This window comes from Oncorhynchus tshawytscha, unplaced genomic scaffold (genome assembly GCF_018296145.1).
Source record: "Oncorhynchus tshawytscha isolate Ot180627B unplaced genomic scaffold, Otsh_v2.0 Un_scaffold_4_pilon_pilon, whole genome shotgun sequence".
In the NCBI taxonomy this organism is placed as follows: Eukaryota; Metazoa; Chordata; class Actinopteri; order Salmoniformes; family Salmonidae; genus Oncorhynchus; species Oncorhynchus tshawytscha.
The window spans coordinates 2,830,324-2,851,120 of record NW_024609834.1 but is presented as its reverse complement, the minus strand read 5'-3'; the positions used below and the strand labels follow the sequence as shown (position 1 = coordinate 2,851,120).

Sequence of the window (20,797 nt, the reverse complement as noted above, 5' to 3'; positions counted from 1 at the left end):
TGAGCCCAGTGAGACAATTTAATGGTTATTTTTTATCCAAATGGTAGAATAAATGGCCATTAAAATAATATATATGGAGAGGCGAAAGAGTTAAGAGGTTGAGTTGCAGCTGACAGTCAGCTGATAGCCTTTGACAGTTGAGAAAAGTTTTGTTTCTGTACTAATATGTTAATTAGCCCATAGATTGTGCGAGCCCATTGGCTCTTCGTCCGAGTCAATTTCCCATTTCCAACCTGACGTCAGGGCTACTATAAAACTCTGCAATGCTTTTAAACTCATCTGCTGTGTGATCCTTCTAAAAAATCGCCTACAAGTGAGAGGCAACATTTACCCCTCTCCTTCGACATTTCACCCTCTCCGCTTTACGCAATGTAGGCCTATCCATGAAGAAACTGTAAAGTGTTAAATGTTAAAAATACCAATTCGCCGAATTTCTCATGCTGAAAGAGGACTCCGCAACTCGCGAGCGCGGCTCTGGTGCGTCTGTGCAATAGACTCTGAAAAGAAAACTATTAATTTACAGTTGGGAACACGTCGCTGCAAAAAGGACATTGAAAACCTATTTTTTCACTTTAAGACAAATACGCTTAAAAAGCAAACTGGCTCACGTTCTTCCAAACCAACCCAGTTTGACAGCTGCTCTTCACCCCCTTTGGAGGACTGTCGGCAGCAAGAGGATGGCATCAGAACTGGCAATGAGCAACTCCGACCTGCCCACCAGTCCCCTGGCCATGGAATATGTTAATGACTTCGATCTGATGAAGTTTGAAGTGAAAAAGGAGCCGGTGGAGCCCGATCGCAACATCAGCCAGTGCAGCCGCCTTATTGCCGGGGGATCCTTGTCTTCCACACCGATGAGCACGCCTTGCAGCTCGGTGCCCCCTTCTCCAAGCTTCTCGTCGCCCAGTCCGGGGTCGGGGAGCGAACAGAAGGCACACTTGGAGGATTTCTACTGGATGTCCGGTTATCAACCGCAGTTGAATCCGGAGGCGCTGGGCTTCAGCCCCGAAGACGCAGTTGAGGCGCTGATCAACAGCAGTCACCAGCTCCAGTCCTTCGATGGCTATGCTAGAGGGCAGCAGTTTGCCGGCGGAGCCGGAGGAGGAGGCACCATGGGCGGGGAAGAGATGGGCTCTGCCGCGGCGGTGGTGTCCGCAGTTATCGCCGCCGCAGCAGCCCAGAACGGGGGTCCCCACCACCACCATCACCACCACAACGGCGGCCACCATCACCAATCACCTGGTGTCTCGTCCAACGGCAGCTCCGGAGGAAACCACCCACACATGGGACATTTGGACGACCGGTTTTCGGACGACCAGCTGGTGGGCATGTCGGTGCGGGAGCTCAACCGGCAGCTACGGGGAGTCAGCAAGGAAGAGGTGATCCGGCTGAAACAGAAGAGGAGGACCCTAAAGAACAGAGGCTATGCGCAGTCCTGCCGCTACAAGCGGGTGCAGCAGCGGCACGTCCTGGAGGGCGAGAAGACGCAGCTCGTCCAGCAAGTCGACCACCTCAAGGCGGAGATCTCCAGGCTGGCCCGGGAGAGGGACGCATACAAAGAAAAATATGAGAAGCTCATCAGCAACGGCTTCAGAGAAAATGGATCCAGCAGTGACAACAACCCTTCCTCCCCGGAGTTTTTCATGTGAGTGTCGACATTATCATGAAAACTGAGTTTGTCAGTTCCCTCATTAAAAAGTTTTCATTGTGATTTTTTTTGTAATGGGGCTTACTAGACGAAGAAAACAAATTAACAAACATTTTTTCGGTTTTAGTTTTTTTGACAACAGGGGTTTGCTCAAGTCTGAGTTTTGGGGCTTGCAATAGAAAGATGGAACTTTGTCATAATTGTCCTTCATTTTGGAGTAGAAACTGAAACCTGCCATCATCTTTTTTTTGCTACCATACTTATTATTTGATGCATATTTTTGTCAAGCTCTTTTTCAACGTTGTTCATTTGACTTGCGGTGTTTTAAATATGAACTATCATCTATTATTTTTCGAAGTTGTTTTAACTTTACAATGTTGCTATATACTATGTGTGCATGCAAGCACTAAGTATACGCCTTGGAAGTCCATCGACTTGCCTTTTTTCACCTTTCGACTTTGAAATCCGTGTACAAATACAAATACCGGTCAAAAACTACATCCATCTACAGTAAGAAGACTTGTTTGGCCTTTTTCCCTTTCTGTTTTTGTTCTGCCAAACTCGGAGGACTGCGAGCCTACCATTATACCCCACCTCATCTCATGCGTTATGCTTGCTATTTTGTGTTAAGCAACAAACAGACTATTACTCATAATGAACAATATCCATTATTTTAAAAGAGATATGTTATTGAACTAGCCTGCATGCTGGACATGTACGGTTTTCTTTTCCTTTTGTGCTTGAAAATGTACTTTTATCGGATGACTCCAGCATGGCATTCATACTTGTTTTATGACCTGATCACTTTTTTGGGACAGCAACAAAAAAGTGACGACTCTTATACCACCCCCCTTTCAGTGTAAGTGCATTTCAACTGTGTTGAATGATACGACTAAGCGCCCATTTCTAACCAGTGAACAACAACTATACAGTTGTTCGGCGGGGATCCATGTAGTGAGGGAGCAAAAAGGACCTCAACTATTCTAAAAATGAATTATCTATCCCTATATGGGACTAAACGGTATGTTGCTTAAAATCAGTTTGTTTATTTTTAAAAAGAAATACCCCATCCCTGTGCATTTAACAACTCTGGAAGGCTATGGATTGTAATTGAAGTATATGTAGACCTACAGTAGTTGTTATACTCTGTAAGTCTAACAGAAAACATGGATGTGCTACAAGTTGACATTTAAAGAAGAATGTGATGTAGACGATTAGGATCATTTAGCTGTAGGTTTCATAAAGTCCTGTGCACTAAATTGTTTTCCTGTCATTGGGTAGGAGAGGTTGGGGCGGCTTCATTTTATACAATTGAACAGTATTGTTTCCATGCATAAGCAGTGCTTTTTGCAGCATGTTCTTGCAGTTTAAGCAGTAGTTTGACAGCTGTAGTAGTGTTTGTCTTCACCTACCACTCACTGTATTTTAAACCAAAGTATTAAATAAGGAGAAACTTCAGCCCTAAGTCAGCGTGAACCCTGCATTTTGATCATGTATTTTGGACTGAATTGCACTAAAATGTAGTCTGCAATATATCACAGAATGGGAACTCTATGAAGCTAATTCAAAAACGCAGACAGATACATTTAGGCTTTGCTGGATAACTTAATTTTAATAGTTTGTTGTCAACCAGTACTAGATTATTTTTGGCTCAGACAAACTCATTATTTCCAAGGCAATAATATTATTATAATCAATAATGTCTGGACATTGTTAAATAGACAGGGATTGACACCCTGCTTGTACAAAATGGGGGGATACCATTCATCAATAAATCTTTAAGACATATGTTAATTAAACTTTCCTCTTATATATTTTGCTGTGCAAAATTATTTCCCTCACTAACCATATTATGTGATGTTCATATGTGCTCTTTTTTGTTCATTTCTTACAATTAAATGAAATGCAATAAATGTATGTAATCGGCCTTTCATTAAGCTTCTCCGTTTTCTCTTGACATAGACCTGCAGAGATAATGATGGAATGTGGATTTCACAAACAAATCCAGAGAAGTTCATGTTAATGGGAATAGACACGAGGAGTTACATTTGGGGGATTGACTTGATTTACGCTACATGTGAATTGGTATCCATCCGTTTTCGTCAAATTTTCATGAAGTTGTTCTAGTCTGTGGGATTTGGCATGACACATGCCAGATAATCACATCAGTAACAATTTGGTTGTCTAGGTTGCAACCCTAGGTTGCAACCCTGTCTAACCCTGTCTAATATGAGCCTCATTCAAAACCTCAAACAACATCTTAAATGTGGAACACAATTTAACTTTGAAAATACATAGACGTTGTACTTTTGTTAGAGATAAAAATCCATTTGGAAGTGATGCACCTTAACATTTCTGCGAGCATCTTTACAGGTCAGTAGTAATAGTATTACTACAAAGTTATTCATGTTTTATTTAAAAATAAAGGTGTAAGATAGACCGTCTCATTACTAATTAGACTTTGTTTCACTGTTCAATATTTATTTGAACTAAATACCATTCCATGTATATATGTATATATATATATATATATATATATATATATCCCTCAAATTGAATTAACAAAATGAAAGATATATTTGAGGTAAGAGTCAATGTTATCTGCCATGGATCAAGCCTCCTGGGTATGTATTTACATTCCATAATTCTTTTCAATATCAATCTATCATTCATGTCATAGGATGTAAAGCTTAGTACAATGCCAGTAGCATACATACGTGTGTGCATTGTGCATTATGATTACACGTTTTATTAAAACTGAAGTGTTGCATTTCATCCTCCATTTGAATGATTCATAACAAGGTGAGCTTACTTTTTGTTGTGATTTCATGCAAAACTAACATATTTGGACATTTATGATTTTGGGAACATCTGGACTTGTTGTAGTTCCACATGTTAGTGGGGAAATGGAAATATGTCCCTGTGTGTGTGTGTGTGTGTGTGTGTGTGTGTGTGTGTGTGTGTGTGTGTGTGTGTGTGTGTGTGTGTGTGTGTGTGTGTGTGTGTGTGTGTGCACATGTCTATATTTATATGCCAAATCCGTGCCTGTATGTGTGTGTGACTATTTTTGTGAGACTATACTTGTATGTTCCTGTGTTTCTATAGCTATCTATGTGTGTGTGTATGTGTCTATTCTGCATCAGCCCAATCCCTATCTACCCTTTTTCACCGTTCTCTCCTCCCTGCCCTCCTCCCACTTGCATTTGGCCTAGAACAGAGAACAGACCATGCTCCGAAAGGCAGGGGTACACCCAGCAGGCGAAGAGGGCTCTGTCGTGCATGTGATGAGCCAGCGCGATGCATAATGAGTCACCGGGGTAGGCGTGGGCAGATGAGGCACAGTAGCGCTTCTCCCAACCCGCTGTTGGTTTGGCATTTACCTTATGACCTTTGAGACCTCTTCTGAGGATGGATCTTAATCTTAGTGTCCCCGAGGGGACAGTAACTGAAGACCCCTCTCAATGTGTTTGTCATGTCAAACTGTCCAAGAGACTTGTGTAGGACAATGAAGGAGGGCGTTTTGTTTTAGTGTTCTACAACAATTGGTTAATAAGGGCAGAAATGTGACAGTGTGAATAAGACAGCATTTCAGGGATTCAATTCAATCTCACTCTGTCTTTCCTTTTCGTTTTTAGCAGCACACCAATGCAGCAACGTGCACATTATTAGAGGTGAATGGAAGGTTTTGTGTGTGTCTGTATGTGCGAGTGTGTGCATGCATGCATACTCTGAACATGGATGAGCAGGGGTGAGGTCATCTTATCATAACATTTAAATCACCTTTATAGTGGTTGGTGTCTCTTTTCTCTTGATAAGGGAAGTTCGAAATGTACTGGGGTGGGAGGTTGGTGTTGTGTAACTTTTTGTTTTACTTTGGGGTGGGTTGTGTGATTATTTTTTTTGTTGGGCACAGGAGGGCAATGCATTTTTCTGTGGTTTACATTCCCCATTTTGCAGGTTTTACGACATCATTTCTTCCACATAGCCACATGTCCTCATCTTCTTGCATGCACCCCCACTATAAAGGTGTTTTGGTACTTCCCTTATGCACTACACTTTTCTGCACGCTTACTATACAGTCAACGCTATCCTGCCCGCTATCCATAGTGACAGTAGTGGTAGGTGGATCGTTTGTCCAGATCTGCAATAGGTTAACTAGCAATCATACCACACATCAAGTCATTGATATCTGCACCAATTTTCGACAGAAATCCACAAGAACAAAGAGGGATAGCTGATAGTCAGTGGAGAGGTCAGGTGCATCATTGTGCATGAAAGAACAGTAAAGACATGAGACACCCAGTAAAAACATATCCACTATTTATCTTGTTTAGGCCATACAGATTTAATTGACTATATAACAGACAGCCCCTCCACATTTCTCAGAATAGTAATTAAAAAAAAATTGTGATTCAATTCATTCAAATTAAACTATTCTTTATAAATGATTATTTTGACAAATTGAATGATGTGCGTCGCCATTGTAATAGTAGTAGAAGGAGTTGTGGTTTGGTTAAATTGCGGTGAATCAAATCATGTGAATCAAAATAATTTGTGAATCGCAAACAACAAAAGAAGAATATTTAGCTGTGTCCTTCCTTTCTAATTGTGTTGCTGCAAAACACATTATGTAGATCATTTAAGTTGATTTGGATATTCAATTATCGGGCATTGCAACTCAATAGATGCTATTAGTCAGCCCAAAGTTAACACTTCTTAAAGTAAGAGATACTGATTTTACAGAACATTAGGAACACCTGCTCTTTTCGTGACGTAGACTGACCAGGTGAACTGGGGTGAAAGCTATGATCCCTTATTGATGTCATCTGTTAAATCCACTTCAATCAGTGTAGATGAAAGGGGGAAGACGGTTTAAAGAAGGATTTTAAAACCTTGAGACAATTGAGACATGGATTGTGTATGTGTGCAATTCAGAGGGTGAATGGGCAAGACAAAATATTTAAGTGCCTTTGAACAGAGTATGTTAGTAGGTGCACCGGTTTGACTGTGTCAAGAACTGTAACACTGCTGTGTTTTTCACACTCAACAGTTTCCCTGGTTCCTGTGACTGTCATTCCAAAACCATTATACTGCCAGAATCCTCAGTATATAAGCTGTGATGAGAGTGGCAGGTAGCCTTGAAGTTAAGAGTGTTGGGCCAGTAACCAAACGGTTGCTGGTTTGAATCTCGAGCTGACTAATTGCTCAGAATAAGAGTGACTGCTAAGAGTGACTGCCACTATTCCTACCAAGTGAGTTGGCAAGATGCATAGGGTGTTCACACCAGTGACCTGGTTTCACATCCTTGTCCTGCCGTTTGGTACACTGGTCTCAGAAGTGGGAAGTGGCCAACTGCTTGGACGTGCTAGGGGACTGAGTAGTCGAAGCACAGGGAGGTGCCTTCAAGTACAGAGGGGGCAGTGTAGAAAACCTTGGTATAACTAGGCAAGTCAGTTAATTAAGAACAATTTCTATTTTCAGTGACAGCCTAGGAACAGTGGGTTAACTGCCTTGTTCAGGGGCAGAACAACAGATTTTTACCATGTCAGCTCGGAGATTTGATCTTGCAACCTTTCGGTTACTAGTCCAACGCTCCAACCACTAGGCTACCTGCCACCACATTACAATTACCAGCATGTGGGTTAACCGTATTGGCACGATGCGTAGGGTGTTTGTCTTTCACGCCAGTGACCCGAGTTGTATTCCCTTCCCCACCGTTCGCTACAATAGCGAACATGCAATGTACGAACATGCAATGTACAGTTAATTACCAAAAGGCTGAAATCTCTTGGTGAGGTCCCTAGGTGTTGTACAAAGGTTGTTTGGTATTATTTCAAGGGGTACAACTTTAATTAGATTTTTTAAATTCGGATTTTCTTTTTAATCACTGCCTTGCCTCACTTTATAAATAAATAGATCTGTTATACAGTTAATTACATGTGTATGGCCTTAGGGACAATACAATTATCCTACCTAGACGAGCTTACAACACCACAATGCAATTCATATTTGCATTATTGTTTTCAAGTGAGTACAATTCTACGCTAGGCTGTAAACTGCAATGAAAGTGTGATTTCAATAACAGCGCAAAAGTCCTGTGATTTGAAGGTTCCATTTGGATCAGTTGTGTGTCTCGACAGATGATAAGGTCTAGAAAGGCACAGTACAGGCCAGTCTGGCTGGATTGTTACATCTGATACCGATGCGCTGTCTGTTGCCGATCATCATTCTCCCAGGTCGTTCTATATAGTGTAATGACAACAAAGCTCAACACACGTTCTGCCTATTTTCCGATTCAAGCGGCTATTCCTTGACCTACAACCTAACGTGTCAATGTAGCATAAATATTTGTTTTTTCACTTTTGAAATGTATTACCTTTTATGGATGGCATAAACACAACCAGTCACAATGTTTTAATCTGATTAGGCTACTTCAAAAGTCTCCTGTAGGCTACCTGCGCGCGTTCATCCACCCCACTCTAATATAATACCAGCCTCCAAGCCATGATGAAGCGCTCAAAGTCAGTACTAGGTATGTAATTATGAATTGCTCATGGGTTGTGTGTGGTGCATTGGCACAGAAACTTGATAGTGGAAAGTGGTTGCATGTATTTAAAATATTTATAAATATAGCATCAAAATGTTGAAAATATTATTTCCCCCTAGCTGATCATTGTCTGCAGCCGGCTCTGATCGTAGTGTAATGAAACAGGCAAGGAGAGTGAGCTCATCTGTGTTGGTCAGAGAAACCTCAACCTTCTGGCCTGTTGCCCTGCATGGCATTGACTGTACCACAGTACCATGCTGAAGTGGGCAAGTCGATATCCACATTTATCAACACAGGATTGCTCCAGCTATTGTTATTTGTGGTGGTAATCATTGTTTTAGAGATAATTGTATGAGGGGGGGTGTGCATTTTTTTTTACAGTATAAGGGGAGGGTTATGTGTAAATATTGTTAATGTTGGGGAGGGGGGTGCATATTATTTTGACACCTCCAGTTTAAATTCATGATCATTTCACATTGATGAAACAATTTGCATTGTGTCTCCTCATAGTAGTATCTGTTAACATGCAGTATGATCACTGTTAAACATATACAAATGAGTTAAGTGAAATTAAAATAACAGAATCATTGCATTTCTTCATTGATAGAAAAACGGAAGCATCCACGCTAACATAGCCGCCTGATCTCGCGAGCTTACATGCATGTTCATGAGATCAGGCGGCGTGCGAGGCTACCCCTAACGAGCTTCTTCATTAATTCACCCAGATAACCTCCAATGTGCAAGTGATGATGTGTTGCCCTATTACACAGACGAAGAGCCTCTTTAATTCCTTCACTCCGATGGTTATGCGTGAGGAGGAGGGGGGTGTGTGCTGCTTCTGCTGTGATGGCTGTTGTGCCCAGAGCGAGGGCCGAGAGGGGGGCGATGGAGGGGTAGAGAGAGGGGGGGACTGAGACAATAGTTGGAGCCGGGGCTGAATTAAATGATTTTGCTGATGATTAATAGCGGAGCGGGCCAGCGGCTCCTGCGATGTAGAGATGATAAATTGTGAGTGCGGCTCTCTGCAGCTGTGCCAGGCCTGTGTCTTAGCATGCACACACCACGCAATTTACAGCCAAGCCCCTCTCCTGCTTACTTAGGACAAACTACTCAATTTATCTAATTACATACGTGTTTGATCCCCGGCCATGGAGATGCCAGGTATTGATATATTTTATATGAGCCACACAAAACAACTAATAATTATTTGCATCATTTTGGGAGGATATTATTTGGCTTTTTGCATCTGTTATTCTGTTTACTGTATTTGAACATTGCCTTCACCTTTTTAATATGTGGTTCTTTATCTTGGCAGAGTGTTGCCTTGTGTATAAGGAGCCTATTCCTATCATTTTGGGGGAGTGTTTGGAGCTGTATGTTGAGACCCTCGCTCCCTCTCTCACAGTGTCTTCACTGCCAGATATCAATCAGTCCTACCCCCCCCCCACCCAACACACACACACTTTCTCTCTCTGTAATTGATTGTTCTTTTAGAATAGAATCAGATGTAGTGAGGATTAGTCTTCAGCTGTTGTTTTTTGGATCATGTGACGGCCATCATCCATAATTAATGATTTTAATCTTTGTTTTTATATTCTTTGAATTAACCACAATATATAGAAATTTGGCACATTTGATTGAGGAATGACAGATAAGCGATAGCTGCTGTTGCTAATTTCCCCTTGCTACAGTGCATGGTTATTTGAGTGATGGTTCTATCTGCTCTCACTGAGGTGTTCATTCGAAGTGATGCAACGCGTTGATGTTTGCCGCCTACGGAGGTGGGGGGTGGACAGGGCAGGTTGTTTGCTCAGGGAGCAACAAGCCTATTGACGGATCCTAAAATAGGTATGCAGGGGTCCCGAATCCTCCACAGGCTCAAAAAGGGGCCCAGGAGAGGGACTCAGGAGAGGATTTGGGCGTGCGGGTATGTGTGTGCGTTTGTTCGTGAGTGTGTGTGTGTGTGTGTGTGTACATTTGTCCATGCATGTGTCTCTGTCTGTGTGTCAGGCTGTCTTTCAGAGGATGTATGGAGGTCAAAAGTGAGAGCGCACAGGGCCATACACAAAGTCATTAGAGTAATCCCTAACCCAGGGGAACACACTCATTTCCTCTTCTTAGAGAGACAGCTCCGTGTGTGAGATACACACAGCTAACGCTCTACATTATTACTGACTGAATAATATATACTGCCATCATAGCAGCCACTTAGGTCCAGACTGTATACAGAGAGCTCAACACTCACTGCAGTTTTACCGGTCTCCAAATGTGTGCTTGTGTGTTCCAAAGAGTGTAAGAGAGCTTTGCTTCAGCTTGTCCGGTTAAGTCACTTATGTGTGTATGAGTAAGCACAGTATGTGTGTGTGTGTCATTATTGGTGTGTTCATTAGAGAATCAGGGACTGGTGACAAATCTCTCCTCTTGTCACAATAGTCCCCCTCTGTGTAAGTGTTCACGTCCTCCTCTTCTGAGAAGGAGTAGCGAGAAGGATCGGAGTACCAATGCGCAGCGTGGTAAGTGTCCATAATGTTTTTTTTAAAAGACAATAGAACACTGGAAAACAACAAACGATGACGTGAATATACAAAACCGAAAACAGTACCGTGTGGACCAAACACTCACACGGAAAACAAACACCCACAACCCAAAAGTGAAACCCAGGCTACCTAAGTATGATTCTCAATCAGGGACAACAATTGACAGCTGTCTCTGATTGAGAACCATACTAGGCCGAACTCAAAAACCAACATAGAAAAACAAACATAGACTGCCCACCCAACTCACGCCCTGACCATACTAAAACAAAGATATAATAACAGAACTAAGGTCAGAACGTGACACTCTAGGTATTAATGTAATCATTCCTAAATCACACTGATTCCTATATCAACAGGCTAATGATTTAAATGTAGAACACCACACTGTCCTTAACTTGCTTTGGCTCTATGTGTTAGAGAGGAGAGGGGTTAGGGCTGAGACTGAGTGACATGCTCCTAGTTTGTCCTTTTTACCAAGATACATTAGTGTGTGTGTCTGTGTGTGTGATTATGAGAGAGATAGATCTTGTGTGTGTGTGATTATGAGAGAGATACATCTTGTAGTGTGGGTTTGTGTTGGTCTGCGCAGGTGTTGTGACTTTTCACCTCTGAACATCTTAGTTTATCTATGCGTCTGTGTGTGTGTGTGAAGGTGCAGAGACAGGGTGCAAACACACACAAACACACACATACACACAAGGACAGAAGGTAGAGTGAGGAGGGCAGACAGGAAACGTGGGGTTGGCGTGCTACCCTGGATTCTCTCTGGGCCAAACAGAGTCCAATGAATAATAGAACACACAGATTTTGTTTATGCTTTATTTAGACAGCTTAAGACGACCTACCTTCTAACAGGTAAAGGCCATCAACTCTATCCTTGACAAGAACAACCCAGGAGGGTAGACCTAATTGTTTGGATAAAACAGACTCCCCAAATCAGACTTTTTATTCAATAACCATGACACAGTAAAAATGTGCTTTACGAGCATTATTCATGTTAAATCAAATAAAACAATATACTGTATTGGAAAATATTTATTTGATCCTTTCACAGACTGAATGGTGAGGCCTATCCTCTCCCTGCTAACCTTCTTATAGGGCCTGCCCAGGTCGGTAGAGGACGCTGGGAGAAAACAGGAAACAGCAACATTACTCACCTCCTATCCTCTCTGAGAAGAAAAGCTTTCTCCCTCCTTCAGGGGGAAACGTGCATCAGGGATCAATTAAGATGCCTGTATTTTACTGGGAAATATTCCTCGCATTTTATCCTCTTTGGGGCAGCAGAAAGTCGAAACATTGTGCTTCAAATAGATATTTTAGAGGGAATAGGCATGTGACTCATTAGAGAGTTGTCCTTGAGAGTGGCTGGCTGCAGGTTATGTTGATAATGAAGTGTAGCCGTACTCTGAGGGGTCATTTTATATGTCTGCAAATGGAGCTAAAGCAAAGGGACTGGGACTTAAATGAATCCAACACCAGCCCCCTGAGGTCCGGTGGCACAGAGGATGGCAGGACAGAGACAGAAAGAGAGCGAGAGAGCAGCAGAATTCTACTTTAAAATACGTTCTCTTTTTTCCCCCCGATTGACATCTGCTTTTCATTCTAGAAAAAATCTCACTCAGAAAAAAAATCTTTAACAACATTTCTTATTATTTTTAAATCAAAATAACTCTGATGATATGAATGTGCTAGGCTACTCCGGTTGAAGTAATTTTCCCAAACGTCTGAATAATCTATACATTTTTTTGGAAGCACTTCAAGACAAAGTAGCCTAGCACCTCCCTATTCTCATGAGTTATTGCAATTCATTTTGGAGGCTGAATGTATGCATCTGTGTATATGCTCCTGTGTGAGTCAGAAGCATAAACCAATTATTGCCAAATAAACTGTACACCAATATGAATTTAGGAAGTTATAATATTAACTCTTACCACCTGGTTCTAGAAGGTTGCAGGGAATCATATTAACTAAATAAATAGCACTTCTAAATGGAAGGTCCTTGAATGTACCCATCTGCTTCTTCAGAGAAGTTAGTGGCTAGTTTGGGCTGCGTTCAGGCATAACGTATCTGCATCTCTCTGATAAACGTGTACACGTGTAGTGATTTAGACGCGCTGACTTTATGTCCTGCTGTGCTCTCTACATCAGCAGACTGCGTCACCGCTGTTTTTCTGGAGTTTGTCAGAGCTCAGTAAAATTGAATTATGTGGCATTTATTTGAAAACCCAATCATTTCAGATTTTCTCCACTGCAGTGTGAAGATGAAGTATTTCTTAGACTGTCATTTTTCCACCACTTCTATGGGTGTGTGTACAGTTATTTTATAGCAAATGTTACCACTGCTTATTCAGCTGTTTCAATTATAGATGGTTTGTATAAAAGCATAAACATTTAAATAAATATGAATAATGATTTTTACAGAATAAATAAATAAATATTTCTTTCATCCTCTACGATGCGGAGTGATACCACTCAGACTTTTCACACTAACTCTACTGATTTGATATGCACATACACACACACATGCACACACACACACCACCTCGCTGCAAGTCAAACGGACATTGATCTCTTAACCAAGCAAGGTGACCTCCACTCCTCCCAGAGCTTCCATCTCTCTTTCTCTCCTCTCTATTTCATACCCATGTCATTCCTACAATGTCTGTCTGTCTGTCTGTCTGTCTGTCTGTCTGTCTGTCTGTCTGTCTGTCTGTCTGTCTGTCTGTCTGTCTGTCTGTCTGTCTGTCTGTCTGTCTGTCTGTCTGTCTGTCTGTCTGTCTGTCTGTCTGTCTGTCTGTCTGTCTGTCTGTCTGTCTGTCTGTCTGTCTGTCTGTCTGTCTGTCTGTCTGTCTGCCTGTCTGCCTGTCTGTCTGCCCCAGCCAATGAGGGTTTAGAGTGATGCTAGGCCAAGACCCTGCCAGTGAGGGCTCAGAGTGATGCTAGGTCCAGACCCTGCCAGTGAGGGCTCAGAGTGATGCTGGGTCCAGACCCAGCCAGTGAGGGCTCAGAGTGATGCTAGGTCCAGACCCAGCCAGTGAGGGCTCAGAGTGATGCTGGGTCCAGACCCAGCCAGTGAGGGCTCAGAGTGATGCTAGGTCCAGACGCAGCCAGTGAGGGCTCAGAGTGATGCTGGGTCCAGACCCAGCCAGTGAGGGCTCAGAGTGATGCTAGGTCAAGACCCAGCCAGTGAGGGCTCAGAGTGATGCTAGGTCCAGACCCAGCCAGTGAGGGCTCAGAGTGATGCTGGGTCCAGACCCAGCCAGTGAGGGCTCAGAGTGATGCTAGGTCCAGACCCAGCCAGTGAGGGCTCAGAGTGATGCTGGGTCCAGACCTAGCCAGTGAGGGCTCAGAGTGATGCTGGGTCCAGACCCAGCCAGTGAGGGCTCAGAGTGATGCTAGGTCCAGACCCAGCCAGTGAGGGCTCAGAGTGATGCTGGGTCCAGACCCAGCCAGTGAGGGCTCAGAGTGATGCTAGGTCCAGATCCAGCCAGTGAGGGCTCAGAGTGATGCTAGGTCCAGACCCAGCCAGTGAGGGCTCAGAGTGATGCTGGGTCCAGACCCAGCCAGTGAGGGCTCAGAGTGATGCTAGGTCCAGACCCAGCCAGTGAGGGCTGGGCTGTCGACCTCTCCAATGGTACCAGGAGCCAAGTCACCATCATGAGCATGGGGCTGTATACTACTGTATATGTTTGTGCATCTCACTTTCACATTCTCTGTGTGTGTGTGTGTTTGTGTTTGTGTAGGTGTCTGCATTAGTACACCATATGCTGTTGGGCCTTTAGACACCCAGCTGAGTTGACTGAAAACTCACCAGCTGCGTACGTGAAGATTCCGGCAGAGTGTGTGTGTGTGTTTGTGTGTGTGTGTGTGTGTGTGTGTGTGTGTGCACGTTGGCATGCATGTATGTGTATATGTTTGCAAATCAATGTGCAGTTAATATGATTTGTGATATTTATATATTCATATTCAGGGTTAATAATGACTCTTTCATTACTGTTGGCTTTGTCATTTGATTTGGTCTTTCACTTCCCTCTCTGTCATAGACATTTCTCTGGGTATTTCTGTCATATCGGATGAATACGTTTAGATGCCTGGAGACTGGATACACAGAGTCTATTCGAGTGCAAATGTTCTTCCCTTTCCTCCACATCAAATCTTGTCTACAGTAAGCTACCGTATGGATTGTACTGCGTAGCCGAGGTGAGAACGCAACCTGCTCAATGTGAGTGTGTATTCATGGTGTGTGTTTTGACTGGGTCTCCTACTATCTGCATTTTCAGGTCATCCAGAAAATTCCTCCATCTGTGATCGAGAGCCTCGCCCCTCCCTGCCCTTGGCCTTGATGTCTGAGGTAAAACACATCTCTCTCTCTTTCTCTCTCTCTCTTTTTTTATCAATGTGGTGTTGAAAATTATTATTATTGAGCATATAATAATTATTACCATCATTATTAATTTTAAATGTTGACACTTTTACAGTCGCAAAACCAGTGTTTTTAATGAATCAGTTTAATTTAATGAATTGTTTTTCCACTTTCCACTATCAACACATTTGAAACCTAATGCAATTGAACGTGTATTACACTGAACGACCCAGTCTATACTGTATGTTACCCTAACATAATGTGTGGTTCTCTGAAGGGTCCATTACAGCTATGTAATAGTGTTTGTCATTCTTTATTCATGAATCTGACGCCGCCACCATGTTACCACTACAACATGTCTCTCAATACATTTCTCCATCTCATCACTTTATGATGTTCCTGGAGCAGTACTCCAGCATGTTCATGTCCCATCCTCACTCTTAATGTACATCTCGGAAATATATGGGCCATGCTGGAAACATAAACCTGTCTTATGGAGACCAGAGAGAATCCTCTCTGTCTATCTGCCAGAACAACACACTTATCCCAGCTCCTGGGTTCGATGGCACATTCTATTATATTGAACCTGTAGCAACACCCAGAGTAGGGTTTTTAAACAAAAGGGATCCGACTAAAGAACATTTCTACAGTCGTCTGTAATCGATGCACAGAGATGAAGGGAAACTGAGGCCAATGTTTATCACAAAACCAATTGTTTCTGTAATGGCTTCGCTGATTGTGCCGCGCCGAAACCCATCGACTAATCTGTTAGGAGGGACACTCCGTTCACCATGAGGCTTGAGCTGCTCTGTCTATATGGGTGCCTACTGTGACAGAGAAGACACGCTAGTGTGTGTGTGAGTGAAACAGTGTTTTAAGGAGTGTGTATTGACATTTTTATTTGGTGGTTTGTTCCGTGTTTACATTCAGCTGTACTGATCATATCCCGTTCCGTTATAAAAGGAGTCACTAATAGCCCCTAAACCCTCCATACCCCAATATGGTACACTATACATTACAACCCCCCTCATACCCCCAACCATCTCCCGAAACGTCCATGTTCCCTCTGCAGGCAGCTGCTCCTCATGCCCCCCCAGGCAGCTCCTGTTGGAAATCCCTCTCATCCCCCTGATCCCTAGTCTGTGTCCGGGGACCAGTGACTCTACTCAGCCCTCAGTCACTGGGCTTACCCTGTCAACAGGACCAGTAACAGTACACTGCCTGGTGCTCCCCTAAATGGAACTCTACTCAGACTGAGGGAGTGATTTGTTATGACTGAGTTACAGATGGTTAACACACTGCACAAGCAGAGAAAGACACATACAGTGAGTGGACAATACATTAGGTACACCTGTTCTTAACATGACATAGACTGACCAGGTGAATTCAGGTGAAAGCTACGATCCCTTATTGATGTCACCTGTTAAATCCACTTAAATCAGTGTAGATGAAGAAGGGGAGAAGGGGAGAAGACATGAGACAATTGAGACATGGATTGGGTATATGTGCCATTCAGAAGGTGAATGGGCAAGACAAAATATTTAAGTGTCTTTGAAAAGGGTATGGCAGTAGGTGCAAGGTGCAGCGGTTTGAGTGTCTCAATTAACTGCAACATTGCTGGGTTTTTCATGCTCAACCGATTCCCGTGTGTATCAAGAATGGTCGAACACCCAAAGGATATCCAGCCAACTTGACACAACTGTGGGAAGCATTGGAGTGAAAATGGGCCAGCATCCCTGTGGAACGCATTTGACACCTTGTGGAGTCCATGCCCCGATGAATTGAGGATGTTCTGAGGACAAAAGCAGGTGCAACTCAATATTGGGAAGGTGTTCCTAATGTTTATACACTCAGTAATATATAAACATAATTTATTTGTGAAAAGTATTCAGAAATATCACTTTTCCAAAATAGCCTGAAATGGGATGGCACATTCTGTAGGCTCTATCTCTATACGCTATACTGCTAGATCGAGACATTCCATTATGGCCTTTAGTGTGTCCAGTGTTATTTCCCTTATTGTCTCTAAGTGGGGCCTGGGATCAGTAGCTGGCTTGTCTCCAGTTCCACTTTACTTCAGCAAAAAGAGAGAGAGTGAGAGAGGACAAAGGCATCAGGGGAGACAAGGACAAATCATCTTTAGATGAAGTGTTTTAAGTGCTCCTCTTCTCCTCCCATGTCACCACCGTGAATCAGGTGACCTCTGCTCACCTGCACAGGATATAAACAACACCATGTCAGAGAACGGACTGTTGGCGAGGGAAAGTGGAAAACCATGAGGGTGTCCATCTTACTCGCCACCATGTGTCAAAACGTCGTACCGTAACCTGACTACCTGCCAAACCTCTTACAGCTCGGCTTGGCCCGGTCCGGTCGCTGGCCGACAGTCATCTTGGTTTCCGTCTCTCCTCAGACGATGCCGGCTAGGCAGTGTCTTTGTTTTATGCAAATCCATGCATATGAGAAGGGATGGGGGGAGGAGGGTAGTGCAATGAGCAGTCTGGCCACGTAGCTCCAGGAGGACAGGCTGAGTGATGGAAACAAAGAGCCAGGGTCTGAGTGTCCTTGCCTGGGGAAAGAGAGTCCTGACTCTGGCTGGAGCGGGCCAGCCACCACCAGCCACCAAAACACAGGTGTCACCATCTGAGCCTCAGACACGACCGAGAGAGTGAAAGAATAGTTAGGACAACAATGTATTATATATATATATATATATATATATATATATATATATATATATATATATATATATGTATATATACATTTTTTTTTTAGGGAAAAAATATATATACTGTATATATACATTTTTTTTTTGGGGGAAAAAAATAATGCCTTTCGTGAACTAACACTCGCACTTTCATTTATATATTTTTATTTTATTTGTATTACTAGCTCTGACTTTGCTGGTAGCTACTTTATTGAGGAAAAATGTACTTACTATGGCTGTGATATGTGGCTGTCCCTCCTCGCTACCTTAAGATGAAGGCACGACCTGTAATTCACTCTGGATAAGAGCGTCTGCTGAATGACTAAACTGTCAAACTGTACAAGTAATAAATACAGGAGGAATCGTGGAATAAGGGCTACTGTGTCTGTGTGAGGAGAGGGGTCATGGCTGAGACGAGTTTGTCCTTTTTACCAACAGATGTTCTAGTGTGTCTGTGTGTGTGTGTGTGTTCATACCTGACTGGGAGGACGGCAGGCAGGCACCTTACCCTAGTGGTGGCCCTGGCAGAGGGGGACTGGAGTTCAACACCCAGCAGGGGGAAAGAGACCCAGAATCTGCTGACAAGGACAAAGTGACAGGTGTGTGTGTGTGTCTTTCCGTGTATGTGTGTGTGCATGCACTCCCATGCTTATGAGTTGAGGGCTGAGGAGGATGAAAAGGCTGGCTTATGTGCCATTGAGTGTGTGTGTGTTGTCAGATGTGGGGCAGGGTCTAACGGACAGGGAGGGCCAACACCCGTGGCTGTGTGACCGTGTGGCAGTAGGGTAGCTTGGGTCAGACTCGCTGACTCCGCTTCAGCCACACACAGCACCCCTTTCACAAAGACACCCATCTCACGATCACCACAGAGTGAGTGTGTGTGTGTGTGTGTGTGTGTGTGTGTGTGTGTGTGTTGTCCATGCCTGTTTACATGTGTGTGTGTATGACACAACACCATCCTCTCACCCTCACCACTTCTCTCTAGCTGCTCAGTAGTACTCTCCCCCCCCCCTCTTCTGTACCAGAGTGGTCACTCTATTTCTAGTTGCCATACAGGATGTTGGCCTCCCTAGACGAGGGAGGGCAGATGAAATCCATCCAGATTGACCTGTCACACGGAAGAGGGGAAAGTGATGGAGGGAGGTGGGAGAGGGGGTAGAGAGGCGGGGGAAGGTGGAGGAGAGGAGAGGATGAGAGCAGCGCAGGGGTATGAAAACAATCCCTCCAACCCCTTTCGCTACACACGGGTCAACAGTTGAGGGTGATTTATTTGCATCAGGACCGGAGCGACATGTTCCCCCCCTACCCCACAAACTCTATCCACCCCAACCCTCCCCAAACTCTCCCCATCCACCCCTCTCCCCAACCCCCCATCTCTCCTCTCTCTCTCTCTCTCTCTCTCTCTCTCTCTCTCTCTCTCTCTCTCTCTCTCTCTCTCTCTCTCTCTCTCTCTCCCTCTTTTATCCTCCACCTGCCTCTCAGAAAGGAGTGAGAAACTGGAGAAGTGTGCAGTAGGAGTGAGTCTATATTTAGCGTGGATAACCGAAGACACTGTGGTCTGGCTTTAAGGTTAAAAATATAGATCTCCATGTACAGCCAGCTGGGTACAGTTGACGTCACCCGCTGTCAGGCACCATGAATCATGATTACTTTCCCCCTCGGCCAAGCCTGGCCCAGCCTTGGGCTCTGGGTCCTGTTATAGGCTCTGTGGTCCTCTTTAGTCTCTACATCATAGACTGAGAAACGTATCTTAGACACTTGCCTTCAGTCCAGAGTTTTATAATAGGCTCCGGGTATCTCTAGACCTTTATCTCGGTCAGAGAGTGCAGGGCATAGGATTTAAAGACTATAAGACTGTACTCAGTGACATTAGAGACAGAAAATGTTTGACAAAGGGTTAAGAATGTTAGCAGTGTGGCACATACACTGAGTGTACAAAAGGAACAACTTCCTAATGTTGAGTTGCAACCCCTTTTGCCCTCAGAACAGACTCAATTTGTTGGGGCATGGACTCTACATGGTGTCGAAAGCGTTCCACAGGGTTGACTTCAATGCTTCCCACAGTTGTGTCAAGTTGGCTGGATGTCCTTTGGGTGGTGGATCATTCTTGATACACACGGGAAACTTTTGAGTATGAAAACTCCAGCAGTGGTGCAGTTCTTGGCACAATCAAACCGGTGCTCCTGGCACCTTCTACCATAACCTGTTCAAAGGTACTTCCATATGTTGTCCTGCCCTTTCACCCTCTGAATGGCACACACACACACAATCATGTCTCAAGGCTTAAAAATCCTTCTTTAACCTGTCTCCTCCCCTTCATCTATACTGATTGAAGTGGATTTAATAGATGACACCAATAAGGGAGCACAACTTTCACCTGGATTCACCTGGTCAGTCTATGTCATGGAAAGAGGTGTTCCTAATGTTTTGTATAGTCATTGTACATCTTTCTACTGTAAATAGAGGCGGAGGGAAAGAACAAGGGAGTTCTGTTCAGTACCACCAGGGTTTCTGCTTCCCCTCCTCTAAGCTGGACTGGGCTTGGTTGTGAAGTGGTGCTAGATTCCCCTCCTCTAAGCTGGACTGGGCTTGGTTGTGAAGTGGCGCTAGATTCCCCTCCTCTAAACTGGACTGGGCTTGGTTGTGAAGTGGTGCTAGATTCCCCTCCTCTAAGCTGGACTGGGCTTGGTTGTGAAGTGGTGCTAGATTCCCCTCCTCTAAGCTGGACTGGGCTTGGTTGTGAAGTGGTGCTAGATTCCCCTCTAAGGTGGACTGGGCTTGGTTGTGAAGTGGTGCTAGATTCCCCTCCTCTAAGCTGGACTGGGCTTGGTTGTGAAGTGGTGCTAGATTCCCCTCTAAGCTGGACTGGGCTTGGTTGTGAAGTGGTGCTAGATTCCCCTCCTCTAAGCTGGACTGGGCTTGGTTGTGAAGTGGTGCTAGATTCCCCTCCTCTAAGCTGGACTGGGCTTGGTTGTGAAGTGGTGCTAGATTTAGC

The 20,797-nt window shown here is 43.9% G+C and overlaps 1 protein-coding gene across 1 annotated transcript in view; it reads left to right on the top strand.

Annotated features, from left to right (window-relative positions):
• Nucleotides 1–265: 265 nt before the first annotated feature.
• LOC112263775 (transcription factor Maf) overlaps nucleotides 266–20,797 on the top strand; it is a 153,279-nt gene continuing 132,747 nt past the window's right edge. Inside the window, exons 1-2 of the mRNA XM_042319610.1 lie at nucleotides 266–1,645; nucleotides 15,013–15,083. Coding sequence (XP_042175544.1) covers nucleotides 678–1,645; nucleotides 15,013–15,040 — 996 coding nt within the window. The 5' untranslated portion in view covers nucleotides 266–677 and the 3' untranslated portion in view covers nucleotides 15,041–15,083. The remainder of the gene's footprint in view (nucleotides 1,646–15,012; nucleotides 15,084–20,797) is intronic.